Source organism: Microtus oregoni, unplaced genomic scaffold, assembly GCF_018167655.1.
Source record: "Microtus oregoni isolate MIOR12 unplaced genomic scaffold, Mior012 000022F_ref0000154, whole genome shotgun sequence".
NCBI lineage: Eukaryota > Metazoa > Chordata > Mammalia > Rodentia > Cricetidae > Microtus > Microtus oregoni.
The window spans coordinates 12011500-12030705 of NW_024543081.1; the positions used below are offsets into that span (position 1 = coordinate 12011500).

The 19206-nt window shown below is 49.9% G+C and overlaps 1 protein-coding gene across 2 annotated transcripts in view; it reads right to left on the reverse strand.

The window, feature by feature from the left end:
- Myh9 (myosin heavy chain 9) overlaps positions 1-19206 on the reverse strand; it is an 83683-nt gene that overhangs the window by 50555 nt on the left and 13922 nt on the right. For both annotated transcript variants that reach the window (XM_041672637.1, XM_041672638.1), the window contains exon 2: positions 3224-3575. In XM_041672637.1, coding sequence (XP_041528571.1) covers positions 3224-3556 — 333 coding nt within the window. In that variant the 5' untranslated portion in view covers positions 3557-3575. The remainder of the gene's footprint in view (positions 1-3223; positions 3576-19206) is intronic.

Genomic DNA, 19206 nt, shown 5'->3' on the forward strand with positions numbered 1-19206 from the left:
CCACAATGCCTGTGACCAACTCTAATAAATTCCCTGATCCTTCCAAATGCACAGATGGTGTACTCCTAACCAGTACATGAGAACTGTCCTTGCCAAGGGCACCCAGGGATGCTCGGTTTGGGGACATGGCTGTCTTCAGACAGCAACAGCAATCTCAGTGCTATCTTTTTGGGAAAACAATCGCAAGTTGGAAGGAAGGTAGGCTGGGGAGCAAGGCTCGGCATCCCAGGCTCCACACCAAAACTGCCCGTCTGCTAAGAGACAATCAATGGTCACAAGGCATGAACTCAGGCCTCAAGAAAACAGGCTAACACCTCTTTGGTCTGGAGGGCCAATTCTCCAAATATCCTGTTTTCTTCAGCCATGCCCCCCTCATCTTCCTGTACAATCCTATCCCTGCTCCAGGAGCAGCCCATCTGGGGAGCGGATCATGGTATGCATCCTGCCCCTTCCACCTGTGCTCTCTCTACTACAGCAAGGCTCAACGCAGGGGTTCACGCAGAAGCCAGGCATGAAGACAGGGCTCTTCCCCAGCACTGACCAAAGGTTCTTCTTGGAACTTCAAACAGAAGCTAGGTTGAGGACAAAGCTCAAAGACCCCACCACCCAGACACTGGTCAGCTGCTCTCCCAAGGGGGTGTACCCTAACCAAGTGCACTGCTCTGCACTAGGGAGAGCAGCTGACCTGGATGCTAAGGAGACTTCCTTCTTCCCAGAGAGTTATGGAGTAGGAGGGAGGAGGGGGTACTTCTGCCACATGTTCTCCTTCCAACTACTCTATTTTCAAGGAACCAGGAAGGTCAAAGCAAAGAAACCCAAATGTAGTTCTGGCTTGGGTGCTGCAAAAGGAAGAAGGGAGCAAGGTCATCTTGTGGCATCCTCTGTATAGTTGTCAGATGGCATTAGGTGGGGACAAGATTGAAGGACAGAAAATAGTAAGGTCATCCCAGGATCTCCAAACAATTGAACTTTGTTTTCAGCCTTAGAGAAAAAGAAAAAAAAAAAAAAACCCTATACTCTAGGAAATCCAGCCTGATAAAAGCCAAGGACACGTGGTCCCACATACAGGGTGTGCCACAAAGCCAGATGTTTGAAACAGCTGGCAGAAACAGAAGGGGACAGAGGGTCATTAGGACCATTCTTTGGGACAGCTGGATGGGCAGATGACACTGCAGAGGCTCTAAAGGGCTCTGAGCTAACCCCCCCCAAGGACACTAGCCAGCTGAGCCCTGAGAAGGGGGCACCCAGCTCAGGTGGGAGGAAGGAGCACATTAAAGGCTCATGGAGGCACAGACACTTGAGCAAGTGGCTCTACTCCCACGCAGCCACACCAGGGAGCTGCTCCATTCACAGGCCACAGAGGCTCTTTGTGCCCCATCGCCCCCTGTCCCAGAGCCTCGCTTCCCTCAAAGCAAAAGACAGAGCAGCTGTGGTGCAGAATTGGCTGTGCCGCCCACAAAGCTGGGCAAATGCAGCATGAAGGTGCCTAGAGTCTCAGTGTGGAACCCTGCTGCACATATATAGGCTGTGAGGGTGGCTGCAGCCCTGCCAGGCAGTTACCAAAGGCTTTAATTGCCCCCACAGTTCTGCATCTGCTGGAATCTCACTAGCAGTCTTTAGTGATGCTACCTGGCGGATGGTCTGTGGCAAGACAGCAAAGAAACCAAGAGCTAATGCCTGCCATCATCAGAGCTCTGGGGAAAAGCTTGGCTTCTACACCCACATCTACGTACAGAATGAAGCCCTGCATGTAACTCACAAGGGTGTAGTGACTAAACAGTGAATGTACTTTGACAGCTAATATTGCATGCATGGGAAGGAAAGACCACTTGCAGCTAGAGGTAACAGCAAGTGGCTAGCCTGTTTCTCACAGGCTCACTTAAGTGGAGACACCAGTAAGAGGCTAAGTACAGGACTTTGACTTAAACAGTGGCAGCCAGAGTCCAGACCTGGTGCAAGCCGAGAGCTACCTGCAACTTACAGAAGATGCGAGGCTCTGCAGCACCATGTGACATAGTCAGTAAAGGCAGGCCAGCACAGCAGAGTGAACGAGACATCAGAAGCAAATCCTGCTAAGAGCACCCTACTCCCAGGCAAGGGGAATGTGGCTCCCATGTTATCTGGATGGACAGACATTTTTCCTTCATTTTTCTGCAGCCTCCAAATTTGAATTTCATGTTTGATGCTTCTGAGGGGCAAGATTTGAATTTGTATTATACATATTCTCACCAAAAACCTCAAGTTCCAGGATCAGAGATAAGATTCAGTGGTTAGCAGAACTGAATGCTCTTCCAGATGACCTTAAGTTTGATTCCCAGCACCCACATGGCAACTCACAACCATCTATAACTGCAGTTCTCCAACGATTTCCAATGCCCTCTTCTGGCCTCTATGGCATGCAGGCAAAATACCCACACACATAAGTAAGTTTAAAAGAAAAAAAGAAAAAAGAAGCAGATTTTGCTCTTAGCCCTTGCCAGCACCTTACTGCGCGTAAAATCCCATCTAAATCCCAGTCCACCTTCAGGTTTCAACTCTTCCCACCCTTCCATAAGGAAGATGAACTAAAGCAATCCATAAAGAATGCTGGGAAAATGTTCTTCTCTCAACACCGCCCACATGGTGATAAAGCCCTCCATCTAAAAAGGTAGCCCCAATAGAAGAAAGAGACTCTGGTCTTTGGTGTACTTAGGACCTTTGCTCACATCGCTCTTAGGACTCTAAGGCCACTCTTTTGTAGGACCTGGCGTGGACCCAGCACTAACAAAATGTTGCTATGTCACCATTCCACTCTCGGCAGCTCAGCTCTGTTCTATGTGTGACCCCAAGGAAAGATGCTTTACCAACAGGATTCTACAAGGAAAAAATGCCTCAAGTACCAAAATGGGACTGAACCAAACTAGTGGCTATAGGGGTTGACTGGGAAGAACAAGGGAGCCAGGAGACAGCAGCACTCCCCTTAGAAGGAATTTACTATGCTGGCCTGAACCCACATGTCTTCACAGAGATCTGAAGTCAGAGGCTAACAGGTGGGAGCATGTTCTTCCTACATGTGGCCAAGAACAGAGTAGACAGGGAACAGAAAGGGTGTTGTCACAGGATGTACAGATGTGACAGCTGTGAGCATCTCACCTGGAGCTTCTTAAAGCCCTCTTCTCACCCAGCTAGCTGGAGCCCTGGCACCTGGGGATGAGGAGATCCCACCCATCTCAGAGCCACTTACGTAGATGAGCCCTGAGTAGTAACGCTCCTTGAGGTTGTGCAGCACCGAAGCTTCATTGAGGCACGTGAGCTCTGCCATGTCCTCCACCTTGGAGAACTTGGGTGGGTTCATCTTCTGGATGTCATCCTTGTTCACCTTCACCTTCTTCCCATTCTCCACGAGCTCCACGATGGCCTCCTCGCCCACCTCCTCCTTGAGGCTGGCTGGCTCAAAGCCATTCTTGTCAGAAGGCACCCATACCAACTTCTTGGCAGCCCAGTCGGCCTGGGCCAGCGGGTTATTGATGAAGTTTTTATCCACATAGAGGTACTTGTCTGCAGCCTGCTGGGCCATGGTGACTTACAGCCAGGACCTAAGAAAAGGCACAACGACAGAACATCAGCCACAGAAGACTTCTCCCTGCAAACGCTCATGCAGGGAAGCTCTACATCATCAGATTGAGCAATTGCCTGAATTTTCTCACTCTACACATCTGAGAGACAGCAAGATTTGGCTAGGAAGTAGTGAGTAAGGGCATTACTCTATGATCAGCACACACGCAATTCCACAGACAACACTACCATGGGAAGGGATGAGTTAAGCATCTCCACAAAGACAGACTCAGCCACAGTCCACTGCTAAGGCATTGAACACTTCCAAGAACACGGGTATCTAGTTAGCCAAGATGGCAACTCACTACACCTGCACAGTGACATCAGTGAGAACAGAAGCTGGCCCTGGGCTATACCATGAAGTAAAAGGGAACAGGCATGCCTGGTGGGTCAGGAGGACACAAGCACTCGTGTGACTTGTTATTTTCAAAACTTATTTGCAGAATAAAGATAGTCCTCACAGAACCACAAATGGCTTGGGCATATGTTATAATACCCATCTGTAAGCACAGTTCTCTGAGAGTCAGGGGCTTGTGCAGAGAGGCTCCAAGGACTCCAGGTCCTGGTCTCTGGCCTTCTGTGTTTAGCAAAGTGGTGACTGAAGCCTACAGAGAGGCTGGATCCCTGGGGGCTGTTGCTTTGACTGAACCAAAACCAGGATCTGAAAACTGGTGTATGGCACTGGGCCCAAAGCCTCAGAGGAAGCAACCAGAAATTGGAACACAAGTAAGGGACACAAGAAAGCACTGCTCTGTGAGATCAAATCTGGCCAGCCAACTCTGGAAAGCCACCGAGTTCCCAGATCTAAACCCAGAGTTGCTCAGCTTTCAAGTTCCCTGATTCCAACAGATATTTTGATGTGAAAGAGGCTGGAGGCTTTGGCTGCCCAGGCCTCCATCTCTGGCTTGTTAAATAGTTTCCAGACCTAGGCTTAGGGGTTCCCTGCTCACTCCACCAGGGGCTGGTTTCCTGGAAACCTGGTACTCCCAAACTCCCTCCCAAGAAGGAAGCAAGTTCAAGGAAGGAGTCCTGGCAGCCTCTGCAGCTCCATCGGCTGGTGGCTTTCCTTATCTACACCCAGCACCAGGAAACTCTGCAGTCCTTGCACCCCCGTAGCCCCTGCACAAGGCGTCAGCTACCTTGCAAGGACTACTGAAGAGGGGCCAGGGCCCAGTGTCAGCTGATAGCAAGCAGAACAGAATTGGGCAGCTGCAACGTGCCTTCAGTCTTCATCTTTTCTGTGGAGTGAGCACCAGAGTGCCAGCACTTGGTACAGGCATTGCCAATTGAGACCAGGCCACTGGACAAACCTGTCTGCCACAGTAATCCCCAGTTGTCCTCTACCCAGTCAAAGGTAGCCCGACCAAGACTAACAGCCACCATGAACACAGAACCCAGGCTTTAGTCAGCTGCTGCCTCCCAACTTTGAACTCAAACTCAGAAAGGGTGTGATATCTCCATCATTGCGCTTCTCCAAAATCCTAAGTGGGTGGCAGTTTCACTAGATGTTCACAGTCTCCGCACTTGAAGGCAAGCTAAGGCAGGAGGAGCATGAGGCAGAGGCCAGCCTGGGTTACACATCCAGTGGAGATGCCTGAGCGTACACCTGAGAGTATGTACCACTGCCCAGCACAAGATCCCTATCCCAGGAGGTGGGACAGTTGTTAAGTGTCTACCACCAATATCAAGCATACCGCCTCACTGCTAGGCTCCCTGGAAGCAGCTTTTATTATCTATAATTGAAGAAGAGAGAACAGGCACAGAGACAGTGAGTCACTGTTCGGGATCCCCAGCTCAGTCATGCAGTGGGGTTCTAACCCACATCTGCCTTTGCCTCTGTGGCGGCAGTCCTAGACTTGTGCTGCAATATCACAGTTCAGGGTGACCTGGGGGTGGGGGTGGGAGGTCAGTGTACATGCCCAGTCTTCAAATATTTTTTTAATAAAAAATATCTATTTTCGCTGGGTGGTGGCACATGCTTTTAATCCCAGGACTCAGAAGGCAGAGGCAGGCGGATTCTCAGTGAGTTCGAGGCCAGCCTGGACTACAAAGCGAGTTCCAGAACAGCCAGGACTGCCATACAGAGAAACCCTGTCTCAAAAAAACCAAAAGAAAAAATCCATTTTCTGAGAGCTGGAGAAATGGCCTAGCAGTTAAGCATGCCTGTTGCTCTTGCAGAGGATCCAGGTTTAGTTCCCAGAATGCACGTGGTGGTTCACAACCATCTGTGTAACTCCAGATCCAGAGGATCTGATCCCCTCTTCTCACCTCTGTGGGAACGAACACACACACACACACACACACACAAAGGCAAAACACTGATACACACAAAAAATTTTTAAAGCCATTTTCTCTCATTTTACTGGTTGGTCCTCCCTAATTTTGACTCACAGAAACACTTCTCACAGACATTCACATTTACCTAACTTACTGCCTGCATCCATTTCCCTATGGGGTTCTGTGTTTATCCCAAAGCTTCAAGTGATGGAACAAATCTTAGAGTTAGCTCGCTGGAGCTAAGAGGGCTGGGACTCAAACCCAAGGCACTTCTTTGTGGGTCACTAGTGACTACATAGTATTCCAAAGCCTGTTGTTTTGCTGGAGTGACATCGTTGAGGAGGGGTGGTTTGGATTTGGTTTGGCTTTCTCATTTTTGTTGTTTTCCATACTAAGAACTGAATTGAACCCGGGGCCTCGTGAGCACTGGGCTAGCTCCAAAGCAGTTTTTCAATACCACTTCAAGGAGGTTCCCTTATTACCCGTAGGCCTCCTTGCAGTGAACTGCAGCATGACATTTCTGCAGTGGAGGAGTGTAGAAACATGTCTGTGGCCCCAGGATGTTCGGTCTAACCATCTTCTTAGAGCGCTGCTGCCGTTAGGGCAGGAGTGTGTGTGCGTGTGTGCGTGTGTGTGTACATGGGTGCGTGTGTACATGGGAGGCACGCACACAATAGAACATGACCCTGCCAACACTGCCTGCCCTGGCTCCTCCTCGGGGGCTGGCAGGCAGCACTGGAGGAGTTAAGGGACTCAGAAACTCTGGCCCACTGGAGACTGGGTCGGGTTGGGCCGCTCTTCCCCAGAAGCTTCCTGCGGGTGCCCATCCAACTTCAGAAACCCAAGCTGTTGCCTTTTTAGGCCATAATCGAGCAGGACACACCAGAAGCTAAATTAGGACTCTCAGGAAATGATGAAACTGAAAGCAGAGAGGTTGACCAAAAACCTCTTCTTTCAACCCAGAATGTAATTCCTTCACTATCCATCTCCCCAGCCTCTCCCTAAGCCTGCACTAGGTTGTCTCCCTCAACCCCTGCCTGCTTCTCTTTTTACTTGTTTGTGTGTTTATTCAGAGAGCGAATTGCTGGCCCAGTAAAGATGGAAATTATGCTGGTGGAGGCACCGTGAGCTTTTCCATTCCTAGACAACCAGACTCGTCTAACATCCTCCAAGGCCAGATTCCAGGCTGGCAGCCCGTAAGTTGTTACACTCATCATAAAGCCTCTGTTCTGCAGCCTTGCTAATGTGCACTCCATTTCCACTCCACCCTGGCAGTCATCTCACACGGGCTATTTCATCACATCATCTCCAGGAGAAGGAGACAAGGCTCCACAGGCCTCAAAGGCCAGGCTAGCGCGGACCTGTGTGCCCTCCAAACACTGTCGCCTCCCCTTGAGCCAATGTGCCCTAGCCACAGAACTATGGGAAAGAAAGAACAGAGAAGCCCCTGGTGAGGCAGACGTTAGGGTGTCTCCTCAAAGCTGTGAGCCTGGCTCTCTGTCCTCGTGTGTATAGGGATTCTGAGAGAAAATGGAAACTTTCGGAACTAAAGTAAGGTGATAAGTGTAGTTGGATTCAGCAGTCACTGATGGCCTAGAAGGTTGATTCCAGTCCCAACCTTGGCAGCCCCCACTCAGATTCTGCTTATGGTTTGGACCCTAACGCCCCACCCCACTAGGCTCAGATGCCAACGGCTTGGCTCCAGTGCAGAAATGCTCGGGGTGGAGCTGTGGGGAAGTGACTGGATCATGAGGTCTCTTCAGTGGAGTCATAATTTGATGGGGGTTTTTTGTTTTATTTTTGTTTTGTTTTTTGGTGTTTTGAGACAGGGAGACAGTGTTTCTCTGTAACTTTGGAGCCTATCCTGGATCTAGCTCTTGTAGACCAGGCCTCGAACTCACAGAGATCCGCCTGCCTCTGCCTCCAAGTGTTGGGATTAAAGGCGTGCGCCACCACCGCCTGGCAATTTGCTGTCTTTATAGGGAGATGGTAGTAGTCATTCTCAAAGGTGGAGCCCAGTGGAAGAGTCCTCAGAGGTCATAGCTTGTCCCAGCACATTCTTGCTGTCTCTGAACCTCCTCGCTGCTATGAGGCAAGCAGCTTTCCTCCATATGCTCCCACCTGTGATGACGCCCTGTTCACCACAGGTCCAGAAGACAGGGACAGCCCTGCACCTGCCAGCCAAGGCACTCTTTCTCCTTTAAAGCGTTCCTACCAGGTAACTGGCATAGGCCACAGCTGAGTGGCATACACTGGAAGCCCCAGTCCAGCTTAATCCCAGGTGCTGGCTCCCTGCATCTTCACTCCCTGTCCCCTGAAAACACAGGGGAGCATGTCCCTCCTCCCTCTTTTCACAGATACTGGTTTAGAGGTCACTGAGCTCTATAAAAGGAAAGGCTGTAACTTCAAAGCCATGAGTTTTGTTTATTCAATCACCAAATACATATTTGAGGATCTACACATAAGAAGTCACTGCGAAGACGCAGAAGTCCCAGGGGTTTTGCTGTGCAGAGGGACAAGGGGGCAGGCTGCACACGCAGCTCCCTGAAGTATCATGTGAACACAGGAGTGCAGATAGAGCAGACAGGAAGTTTTCTTCAATCTTGGTCATGTGTTCCCAAAACCCAAATGCAACTAGACACTTGACGACTGAGGAGGGACTGCTTGCCACATGCCCCTGGACCCCGACAACACCTGATACCACTCCATGCTGCTCTCCCTACGCACAGGCTGTTCAATTCCACATATGTTCCTCAAATGCACGCACACCATGGACACTCGCTGTGGAGGGAAACATGTCCACAACCAGCTCCAACCACAGACTCAGTGAAGCAAGAGGCCAGAGGAGCAAGAGAAAGCGGGACTCAGTGGGAGTTCAGGGGCAAGCACAAAAGGCTGTGAAGTCCTTGAAGCTGGGCAAAACCCTGGCAACTGATGAGGAAGGGAGAGGGGTGGAAGAGAAGCAAAAGCTAACACAGCAGCAATTCATAAAAACGTATGCTTGGTTAAGGCAGCGGTCTTCTACCTCAGGGCTGTTCTAGGGCCAAATCTCGCTTGGTGGGGCTGACCTGGACAAAATGCATCCCTGGTCCCTGCCAACTGATGTCATTAGCATCCTGTCCCCAGTATACCAAAAACACCCCACAGATATCACCAAAGATGGGAGCGTTAGAAGGCAAGCTGCACCTCAACACAAGGAAAATCCTCCCTGGCTCTGAGGTGTCTGACCAATCTCCTCTGTGACACAGGAGTCTGGCTGGCACAGAACCCTGTGGTAGAATGTGCTTGCCTAACGTGGGAGGGCCTATGTTCAATCCCCAGTACACAAAAAGAAAAAGAAAAAAGAAAGACCAAACTTCACAAAACCAGGCATGGTAGCACACACCTTTCATCCCAGCACCTGGGAGACAGAAGCAAGCAGATTTCTGTGAGTTCAAGGCCAACCTGGTCTACACAGCAAGTTCCTGGCCAGTCAAGGGATAGAGTGAGACCCTGTCTCAAAAAAAAAAAAAAAAAAAAAGCAAACAAATAAATAAAAATAAAACAAACAAAACACTTCACAGTTCTCTGCATAAAGAAATTACTTAAAATTATCCTCCAGGAGCCTATAATCCTAGAGTGCTCAGGAGTCTGAAGACCCTGTGTGCAAAGAAAGTAAAGTTCTGAAGCTAATGATTCTAGAACTCAAGCAAAGATGGGTATTGATGGTACTGTCACCACGAAAGGATTGTCCTTTTCATAAAAGGCTATGATTGAAGGGATTCGGTTGACTGGACTTTAAGGTCCGTGGCAGGGGGATGAGCATGGCTCCTCTAGTGCACAAAGCTAGAGGGTTGCCTACAGTATTATCCCCACAAGTAATATTCTACATATGCTAATTTTAAAATAGCATACAAAAGACATGGTGTGCCCCCCCCCCACAGGACTCAGAGCTCCCTCCAAAACTCCAACACAGGAGCTCAGACAGTGATCCATAAGCAAAGTTCACAGGCATCAAAAAGTCCAGGGAAGCAACTTGAAAACAGGTATTATCAGGGAGGGAGGGAGGGAGGGGGGAGGGAGAAGGGTAGGAATTGTTCCACATCAATGCCAGCTCACCCTGTCTGTAGAATTGCACATCAAATGCTATTTAGTGAGTGATACTGTGGAACAATCAGGATCAGGTCCCAGGGAGCCCATGGCTTCCTCTCTGCAGTTCACAGTTCCCATATGAGTACTTCCCTTCCCACTCAGGCCTCTCTTCCACACTCCAATTCACCTAAGCACCTTCCAATGAGCTACCTCCACCTGGAGGAGCACCGTGCCTGAACCCTCCACCTCCCATGCCCTGATACTCTGTGGATCTGGGTACCCAAGTTTACACACTGGAGAGTGTAAACTCCTCCCCTCGCCACTTCTTACACATTCTCCTGTTTAATAGACATTACTGGTTAGGTTCCAACAGATTCCATAACTCCACACCTTCTTCAGAATAAGCCGAATCGTCCCGGATGGGGAGGAGGCTGCCCTGCCCTTTCCCTCTCCACTTTCCATCCCAGCTCTTTATGCCAACTCTATGCTCATGGCCAATCGGATCAGGACCCCATAGCTCCCAAGAAGCTGTTTTCTTTGCATCAGGAAGCCCTCAGATCTCAGATCACTTGTTCCTAAGGTAGAAAGAGATGTTCCTGTTTGATGTCCCTCCCCTCCATACCCTGGGTTAATTTCCACCACAGTGAACTGGTCAAACTGTAATGAGGACAGGAATTTGGTCTCAACCATCTCAATTCTAATGTTTAGCACAATGTGTGGCCCAGGGCAGGCACACAGCTCCAGTTTTGTAAGTGTATAAATGAATGAGAAGTGACTTGAAAATCACTCAAGCTTTACAAAAGGGGTCAGATTAGAGAAGAGAGGACAGAGACACATTGAAACAAGGAGGGAGGGGCCCGCCTAGCTCATCTTTAGGAAAACTAAGTCATTCATGAACTGTCATATACATATACAGTAAGGGAAAGTATATTTGGGGCTTCAATGTACAAAGAAAAACGGTGTGGAGATAATTTATTGATACCCCTCAAAAGCTTTGCATAGGGCAGAACAATCAGTTATCTAGAACCTTATGGCACCCCAACTTACCAAGGCAAATTAGGACCTACCAGACCAACATACCAAAAGGACACTGACAAGCACAGCTGGTGTTGCCTTTGGGTGCCCCAAGAGGCTGAAGGGCTAAGTCTTCACCTGTCAAGCGAGGGCTGTGGCCATCAACCTTGCCCATCAGTATTGGAACTCAGAAGGAGTAGGGGCATCTGCTCAAACCCCAAGATAAATGGCCGGAGTACACCAAACACACAGAATGGGTATGGTGTGGGGGCCAAAAGGACGGGGGTGGATGGATTCCACAATTGTGTCCTCTGCTCACAATTCCTGTGACCTGAAAGCTATTAACATCTCAGACTGCTGGTTTTAGAAAGAAGGGGGGAGGGGCAACCTATTGAAGGAGCTGCAATTCATGTTCCCACAGACTCCTAATACTTCATTCTTCTCCTCTGTCCTGCTCCCAGAGTGGCTCCCCATCTTCCCTGCAAGTTCTGCCCTGTCCTCAGAGTAAGTGTGCACCACCACAGCCACCTGTAGAGTTCTGAGGCAAGAGAAGGAAGCCTGCCTAATTCATCAGATTAGAGTTGGCACTCAGGAAGATGCTGTGGAGGAAAAGACTGCTCCAAGCTGATCTGAGAAACGCTGACAGGATGTGCGCAAGGGCTGTGTGCAAGGGCTGTGCCAGGCGAGCTGGACCTGAGCCTGGCCTGGCACTGACCACCTGTTTGTTACCAAACCCCAGGCCTCAGCTTTCACACTTGTCTGCCATTAAGCTCAGAGCAGACAAAGGGCCTGGCACAAACAACAGCTATTTACAGGGAGGGGCCACAAGGGGCCACTCTGCCTCACAGCCAGCCTCACAGTGGCCTCTCTATGGCAGCCACAGACCTCAGGTTGTGCAGTGGTGGAGGCAGAGCTGCTGAGTACCAGGAGGGCTCCTCCCCCGGCCCCCACCTCAGGAATGTTGTTTGCTTACAGGAGAAGCTGGGACCTGTTTGTATTAGCAGTATTCCAACCCAGGCCCAAGCTGATGCTCAGCAGATAAGGAAACCAGAGCAGGGAAAAGACCCAGAGGAATTCAGCTCAAGGGCTGAGAGCCCAAAGCCTGCCCAAGCTACTGCCTTTTTCATAAGCTGAGACGTGTGGGCCGGTGGCCGTTTGCACCAGCACATATCTCAAAATGTACATGGAAAAATAAACAGACAAGTTCTATTTTGTCAATTAAAAGAAAAATATTTTTTAAAAAGGCCTGAGAATTAATTTTCTGTGTAGATTTTCATCCTGTGCATTAAAGGTGGGGGTGAATTCACAAAGCGCTGGAGGCGGTCACCAGGACCAGCAGGATCTTATCAGCCATTTAGGAATGTGGATTTTATTCTAGGAACAGTAAGGGAGGGGGAGATGACACCATCACTCTGTATTTTAGAGTTCGCCCTACATACTTCATTGAGGGGGTGGGTGGCCACACATGGGAAATCACAGCTGGAAAGTCCTAGATCTGGCAAAGAGGGTACTTCCAAGCTTAACGGGGAAGCCCATCTTCCAGTATAGTCAGAATAGGGTACTGGGGATCCAGCTCCCAGTGCAGGCCGGGTAGAGGACTAAACTAGGAGACAAAAGCTGTCAGATTTTACCTTCTGACACCCCTCACCCTGTGCAATTCCTTGGAATCCCACAGTTATAGCCTCCCAGATGACAAGCGGCCAACCCCAGGGCTCTATGTAGATGTTCGCAGAGAGGTAGGAACAGCCCGGATGTAGCCTGTGTCACGGGAACTACATGATAATCTTACTGAGTCTCCTCCATTAAGATAGCTGTCTCAGGGCCTCGGCATGAGAACCATTTCTAAACAAATGAATGAATCAGATCTCTGTGAGGACAGAAAGCAGTGAGCCACTCCTAGCAGCACAGCGATCCACCCAAAGGACTAACTGCCCGACTAGGCCTCGAGTCCAACCCAACACCCAATCATGCTAGACACAGCATCAGCACCAGCACCTAAGGGTCCTTCCTCACATCATACCCCCACCCAGAGCAGCTGCATGTCCCCTCCCCTGTTTCCTGCTGGCTGAGTCTTTCAAGTCCAAGCATGGCCCTCACCCGGCAAGCAGCCCTTTCCTAACACTGTGGTATGGGCTTCCTTGTCCTCTTCTCCCAGGCCAGGCTCAGTCCGGCCCCAGCTCTGCTGCTCTGCTTATTTCACGGGTGCAGAACTGTTTCCTCTGGTCCTCTTTACAGACAGGGTCCCCCAAGTCAATGCTGGGGGAAAGACCAGAACTCTCCAAACACTGGAATCTAGCAGCCCTGAGTGATCACTCCAAAGGCAACTCCCACTAAAGCCTCAAGTCTAAAGTCTCAGGACAAAGGGAGAGAGGAAGGGAGATAAGGAAAGGAGGATAGGAGAGGGGAAAGGGGGTGGGGGAGAAAGGGGCTCCAACAACAGGTTAGGCAGCCTGGCCAGGAGCTAAGGGCAGACGGGCAGCAGGCGGGGCTGGAGCTCAGATAAGTCAGCTTTTAATTGGTTCAATATTTGCACAGTGAGGTCACACAGAAGCCTCACCTGCCTGTAATGAGCCTTCACCTGGTCCAGGAGCTGTAGGGAAGCAAGTTATTCCAGGAAGAGATCCGGCCCTCCCAGCAGAGTGGGGCAGTTGGTCCCTCCTCTCACTCCTCCTGCTTGGACCCCCCCCTCACCCTCAGGTTTGCTAGGCTGACAGAAAAACACTTAGGTTGCTTTCTCTGGGAGCTGTTCCCACGTGTACAGCAGCCTCTCCCAGTTCAGCTGCCCATGCATGCATGGGGGCAACTTGGAGCCCTTCAGACGGTGGGGTTCCTTCCTTCCCCTTGGTTCTGCTGAGAAAGGCTTTTTCTCTCCTCAAGCATGTGAGCATGGTTTGCTGAAAACCAACACAGAAAAATAACTGTACTCGAAAATTTTAATTACAGGCCACTGTCTCAGTGGGAAAGTGCAGAACGCTGGTCTCCAAGTCCACATCATGACTGCTGAGCAATGCAATCCAGGATCGGAAACAGGGTGCCCTGGGCCTGGTGGCAGCTCAGGTCAGGCCTTCAACACTTTCGCCCTTCAGGAGGCGAGGCAGGTGGACCTGTGAATTTGAAGCTAACCAGGTCTCCACTGCAAGTTCCAAGCCAAGATCCTGTCCATAAATAAATAAATGATTTCTGAAGGTCACTCTATCTGCAACAGAGCAGACATTCAGCAAAATTATTTCCTCTTAGTGACAGTTAAATAAATTTTTTCTTTTTTTTTTAATCATTTAACTTTATTTTGGAGTGGTGCTGAAAATTCTAACCAAGAGCCATATACACACTAGGCAAATTACCACGGAGCTACACCTCCAGCTCTTAAAAGAACAATTTTTTAAACCTGAATTATAGCTGGGCACACGCCTTTGACCCCAGCACTCAGGAGGCAGAGGCAGGTGGATCTCTGTGATTTCGAGGCCAGCCTGGTCTACAGAGCAAGTTCCAGGATAGGCTCTAAAGCTACAAAGAAAAACCGTCTGGAGGTTAGGGGGGCTGGTTTATAGAGCCTCTTCCCCATACGGCCTCCTTCTTCTATCCTGCAGGCCTTGGGACTCTGGTCACCACTAGGCCCTTGCTGACCAACACAGGTGGGGGTGTTAAATAATGCCTAACCCGAACTGACCAAATTAGGAAGGGTCTAGCCTTCCTTTCCTAAAGGTCAAAGTCTAGGAATTGAGTTCAATGAAATCTCTGCCTCCCACTCTCTCTCTTGCCTGTGGGAGGGATGGGGTGAGAAGGAGGCAAGGTATCTATGGCACAGGTCAATGCCCAGGATCTTGCTCTACCAATCTCCACCTCATTTTCTGACAGTCTCTCACTGACCCCAGAGCTGGCAATGGCTAGCCCAGCAGGCTAGCAAGCTCTGAGATCTGCCCTGCAGACTAGCAAGCTCTGAGATCTGCCCTGCAGACTCAGAGTCACACCATCTACCACACCTCACGGCCCAGATATCAGTGTGACCACATAACAAGCAAAGGCCAGACTGCACAGACCGACCTCTGGGACCGCGGGATCACTGTCACCACATCCCCTCCACCTTCCTGTATGACATACACTAATCTTTGTTTCTAAGACACAAGTGACAGTTCCAACAGTCCCCCTCCCCCCAGAACTGAGGTAGCAACTACCGGGGTGAACTGATCACCTACGCCATCCTGAAAGGGAGGGGGGACAGACTCTGGACCTCTGAGCAATCTGCCACCCTGCGGTGACTAGAGAAGAGCAAAGGTAAGGAGGATGTGGCGGGTTTGGCTGGCATTACTGTCCTGCCCTGTCCCTGTAAGGTTTAACTCAGAACCACTGTAGAGAAAACAGGGTCCCTGCACCCATGTTTGCTGGCGCCCCAGACAGGCAGTCCCTCCCCCCACAGTGGCTCCTTCAGTCATCTGTGTGGCTCTGTCATGGCTGAACTCACAATGAGTCAGTCATAGAAGCAGCACACTTTAGGGGCTTGAAGTCACATCCTGCCTAACCCAACTCAGCATGATTTATTCCCCTCCAAGAATGTAGCTCTTTCCCAGAATTCTGTCAAGACTTCTAGTCAGCGTTTGGCCTTGAAAGGGGCTCGTTTACAGGCTGGTCTCCAGGAGCAGATCAGCTCGGACCGGCAGGAAGAAACCTAAGTTCAGGATTGTGAGAAACCCCCAGAGTACTCATCCAATGAGCTCCACCACAGGACACACACGCAAACGCCAACCCGCTTGATGAGATGATGGCCGTGTGCTGTGTGTGCACTGATATCTACTTTACTGCACTTCTAGAGACACTGGTATCATCCAGCTGACAGTCGGGAAACACCCACCAGTTCAAACACAGGTCAAGCTACTTGCCCATCAATAGGCCAAGCAGAACTCCAAGTATGGAGGCAAAGGGGGCTCCAGCCTCTGGCAAGTCAGAAGACAACAGCGAACCAAAACCTGCCACTAGCCAGACAGGTGTCTCACCATACTCCGGTGGCTTGACCTTGCCAACCTTGACAAAGCCAAGATGGAAATCACGGTCCCTCCCTCTTAAATCAGGAAGCTCAGAGGCACCTGATTTGCCCTGATGGCATTCTTTAAGAATCAGGAAGGCAGCAGATAGGGGTATGGCATATATACCTGCAGCCCTGGATCTTAGGGGACAATAAGACTTAGGTTCAAGGACATACCAAGATCTTTTCTTAAAACACAAACAAGCATTTAATTCCAGTACTCTGGAGGTAGGGGCAGGTGCATCTCCATGAATCTGAGACCAGAATGGTCTATAGGGCTAGTTCCAGGACAGCCAGGATGCCAGAACAACACAGAGAAACCCTATTTCGAAGCGAGAAAAAAGAAAAAAAAAATACAAGCAGGAACTGGAGAAACAGCTCAGGGATTAAGAACGCTTACTTATTCTTGCAGAGGACCAAAGTTCAGTTCCCAGTACTCATATACAGCAATGGCCTCAACTCCAGCTCCGGAGAATCTGACACCCTCTTCTGAGGTGCTCAGATGCATTTCTGAGCCTCCTGCCTCTCAGGAAGATCAAAGTAGGAACCACTGAATGAAGACCAAACTATTTGCTTTACACATAAGAAAATTAACAATTTCTAGTTACATAGTTACTCTTGTCTAAAGGCAGACCAACCCCAGCTGCCCTTGGATAGGAAGCTTGGTTGGCAGGAATGACCCCAAACCATGTCCTTCACCAGAATCCTGACTGTCCAGAGAACTTTACCTTTTCCTGAGCCACACAATTAGGCTCCAAAGTGACCAAGGTTGGCCAAGGCTGTTTATAAGAAAAGTAGGGCCGGGCGGTGGTGGCGCACGCCTTTAATCCCAGCACTCGGGAGGCAGAGGCAGGCGGATCTCTGTGAGTTCGAGACCAGCCTGGTCTACAAGAGCTAGTTCCAGGACAGGCTCCAAAACCACAGAGAAACCCTGTCTCGAAAAACCAAAAAAAAAAAAAAAAAAAAAAAGAAAAGTAGGGGGCCTGCACTAGGGACATTCAGGTCAGAGCATCCTGTTCTGGAGCAAGTCCTGTGCCCATAGATACATAAAGGACCTGGATGCAAGCCAAAGAGATGAGGGGAGTGGAATTGCCTGTCACTAAGCCTGGCACCTTGAGTTTGGTAATCCAGGACACACACAGGAGACAACTCCCACAAGCTCACCTCCATACACACTTGCACACTCACACACAGACACTAAAGATCTGGACACATACACAGGCATGTGTGTAACAAATATGCACACACAGAGACATATATATATAAACAAATACATACACACAAAGATACATACCCAAAGACCTGGATACAAACATATATACCAACGCATGTACAAATACAAACATGTGCATATACAGATGTTTGCACAAATATACACTCACAGACATGTATGTATGTATGTATGTATGTGGAAACATGTACTCACAAAACCCTGAATACACACAGACTTGTTCATAGACATACACAAATCTGGATACAGAGCTATGCGTACATAGACATATGTATAGATCTATGTTCACAGACATGCCCATAGGCATGTATACAAAAACGTGTACACAGAGAAGAAAACACGGAAGTGTCCCCAGAAGATGCTGGGATCAAAGCAGAAAGTGATGCTCCTGAGCTGCTCCCCTGGATGCTGTCTGGGTGGGGGGGAGGGGTATAAATAAACTATTTAATCACACAGAATCTCCCCTACAGAGCCCACCTCAAAAGATCACATGGCCATTAATTTCATCCTGCCTGTTTCCATCCAGAGAAACTGAACTTACACACAGCAGCCCTGGCAGGTAACTTCTGTGGGTATCCTTTTGCAAAAGACACAACTGGTACATGGCTTGCTATTGGTGTCTGCATCCTACAGTCTCATTCTGGACTCCAGAGTCCTACATCCAACCTTTTGCTCCCCGCCTCCTGGGAGGCAATAAAGCTGTAGACTCAGAAGCAATCAGCAAGGATCAGAGTAGACACCAGATCAGGAAGAAAGTGTGCAGGTGACTCTGGTCTCCTTGCCCCAAAGCTGAAGCAACAGAATTGGTTCTCATGCCTGACCCTGACCTTTCCTGTACCAGACTCCCCTGCCAATCCCTCTGAACTTGAACTTGATTCCTCTGAGGTTTAAGATTGCTGAGAGGGGAAGAGGGTCATCTCCCTACTGCAGCTCCTCCCAGCAGTCTCAAAGGGGCCACACTGGATATACAGAGTAAGCCTGGAATCGTCATGACTCGAAACAAACTATGACCAATCCTGAACGTCCCTGACAGTCAGGGCACAACAAAGCAGCCTGTAAAGCCAAGGCAAGCCTCTGAGTCCCACCCCAGCGGCCAGAGGGCCTAGGCACCCAGACCTCTACTCAGGTCCACAACAGAGGACCACATTCTTCACATTCCTGTCTGAAGGCCAGAAGAAAAAGGGTGGGTGGGACTGGGGAGGGGGGGTTCTGCTATTCCACCTAAAGATAATTAAAGCCCAGGACTGGTTTTCCAAGGGAAGAGGGAGGCCCACCCCACAGCAGCCTCGGGCACTTTCACACAGGGCTTCCAAAGTGCACAATGAGGCAGAGCCTGCCACCTGGAGCATCCCCGGAACCCTTACAGGCAGGACACACAGCTAACAAGTGACTACTGTGGCCAGGGCTGGGGAGGGGAGGAGGAGACAGCTCGCTTGGGCAGCAGAGCACTGGTAGTGCAGGGGAATGCCACGTGTGCCACACAGTCAGGGATAATAAGGCTTTCCTCCTGAGCACTTCCTCCTCTTCACCCTGACAGGACAGGAAACAACGCAGGCAGCAGGCTGTGGGCAGAAGGCAGGCTGAGAACAGCGTGATTGTGGGGGCCAGCAGGAGGAGGTGTGCTGGAGAAGAGAAGCAAAGCTGGGTTCTCGTAAGAAAAGCAGGCTAAGAATAGCTAGCTCCTCCTTCCTAACTCCCACATACCTGCCGACCACATCAGCCCTGGCCTGCCCATGCTCACCTGAGGTGGGATCTTATACCTGGTACCAATAAGTCAGTAAGCAACTGGCACCCAAAGTCACTGAGGCAGAAAACCCATGTCACCACTGCCTTTATAATGGTGGCATGAGAATGTGGGAGAGGCCATGAGAACAGAGGATCTTAGCTCTCTCATAGTCTAGCTATCGTTTGATTCTTAGGTTCCTGGAGTCTCAACATGCCCAGCTATAAAATAAGAACACTACTCCTGACAGCCTTGCGTGTAGAAGACTTCAGCCATAAT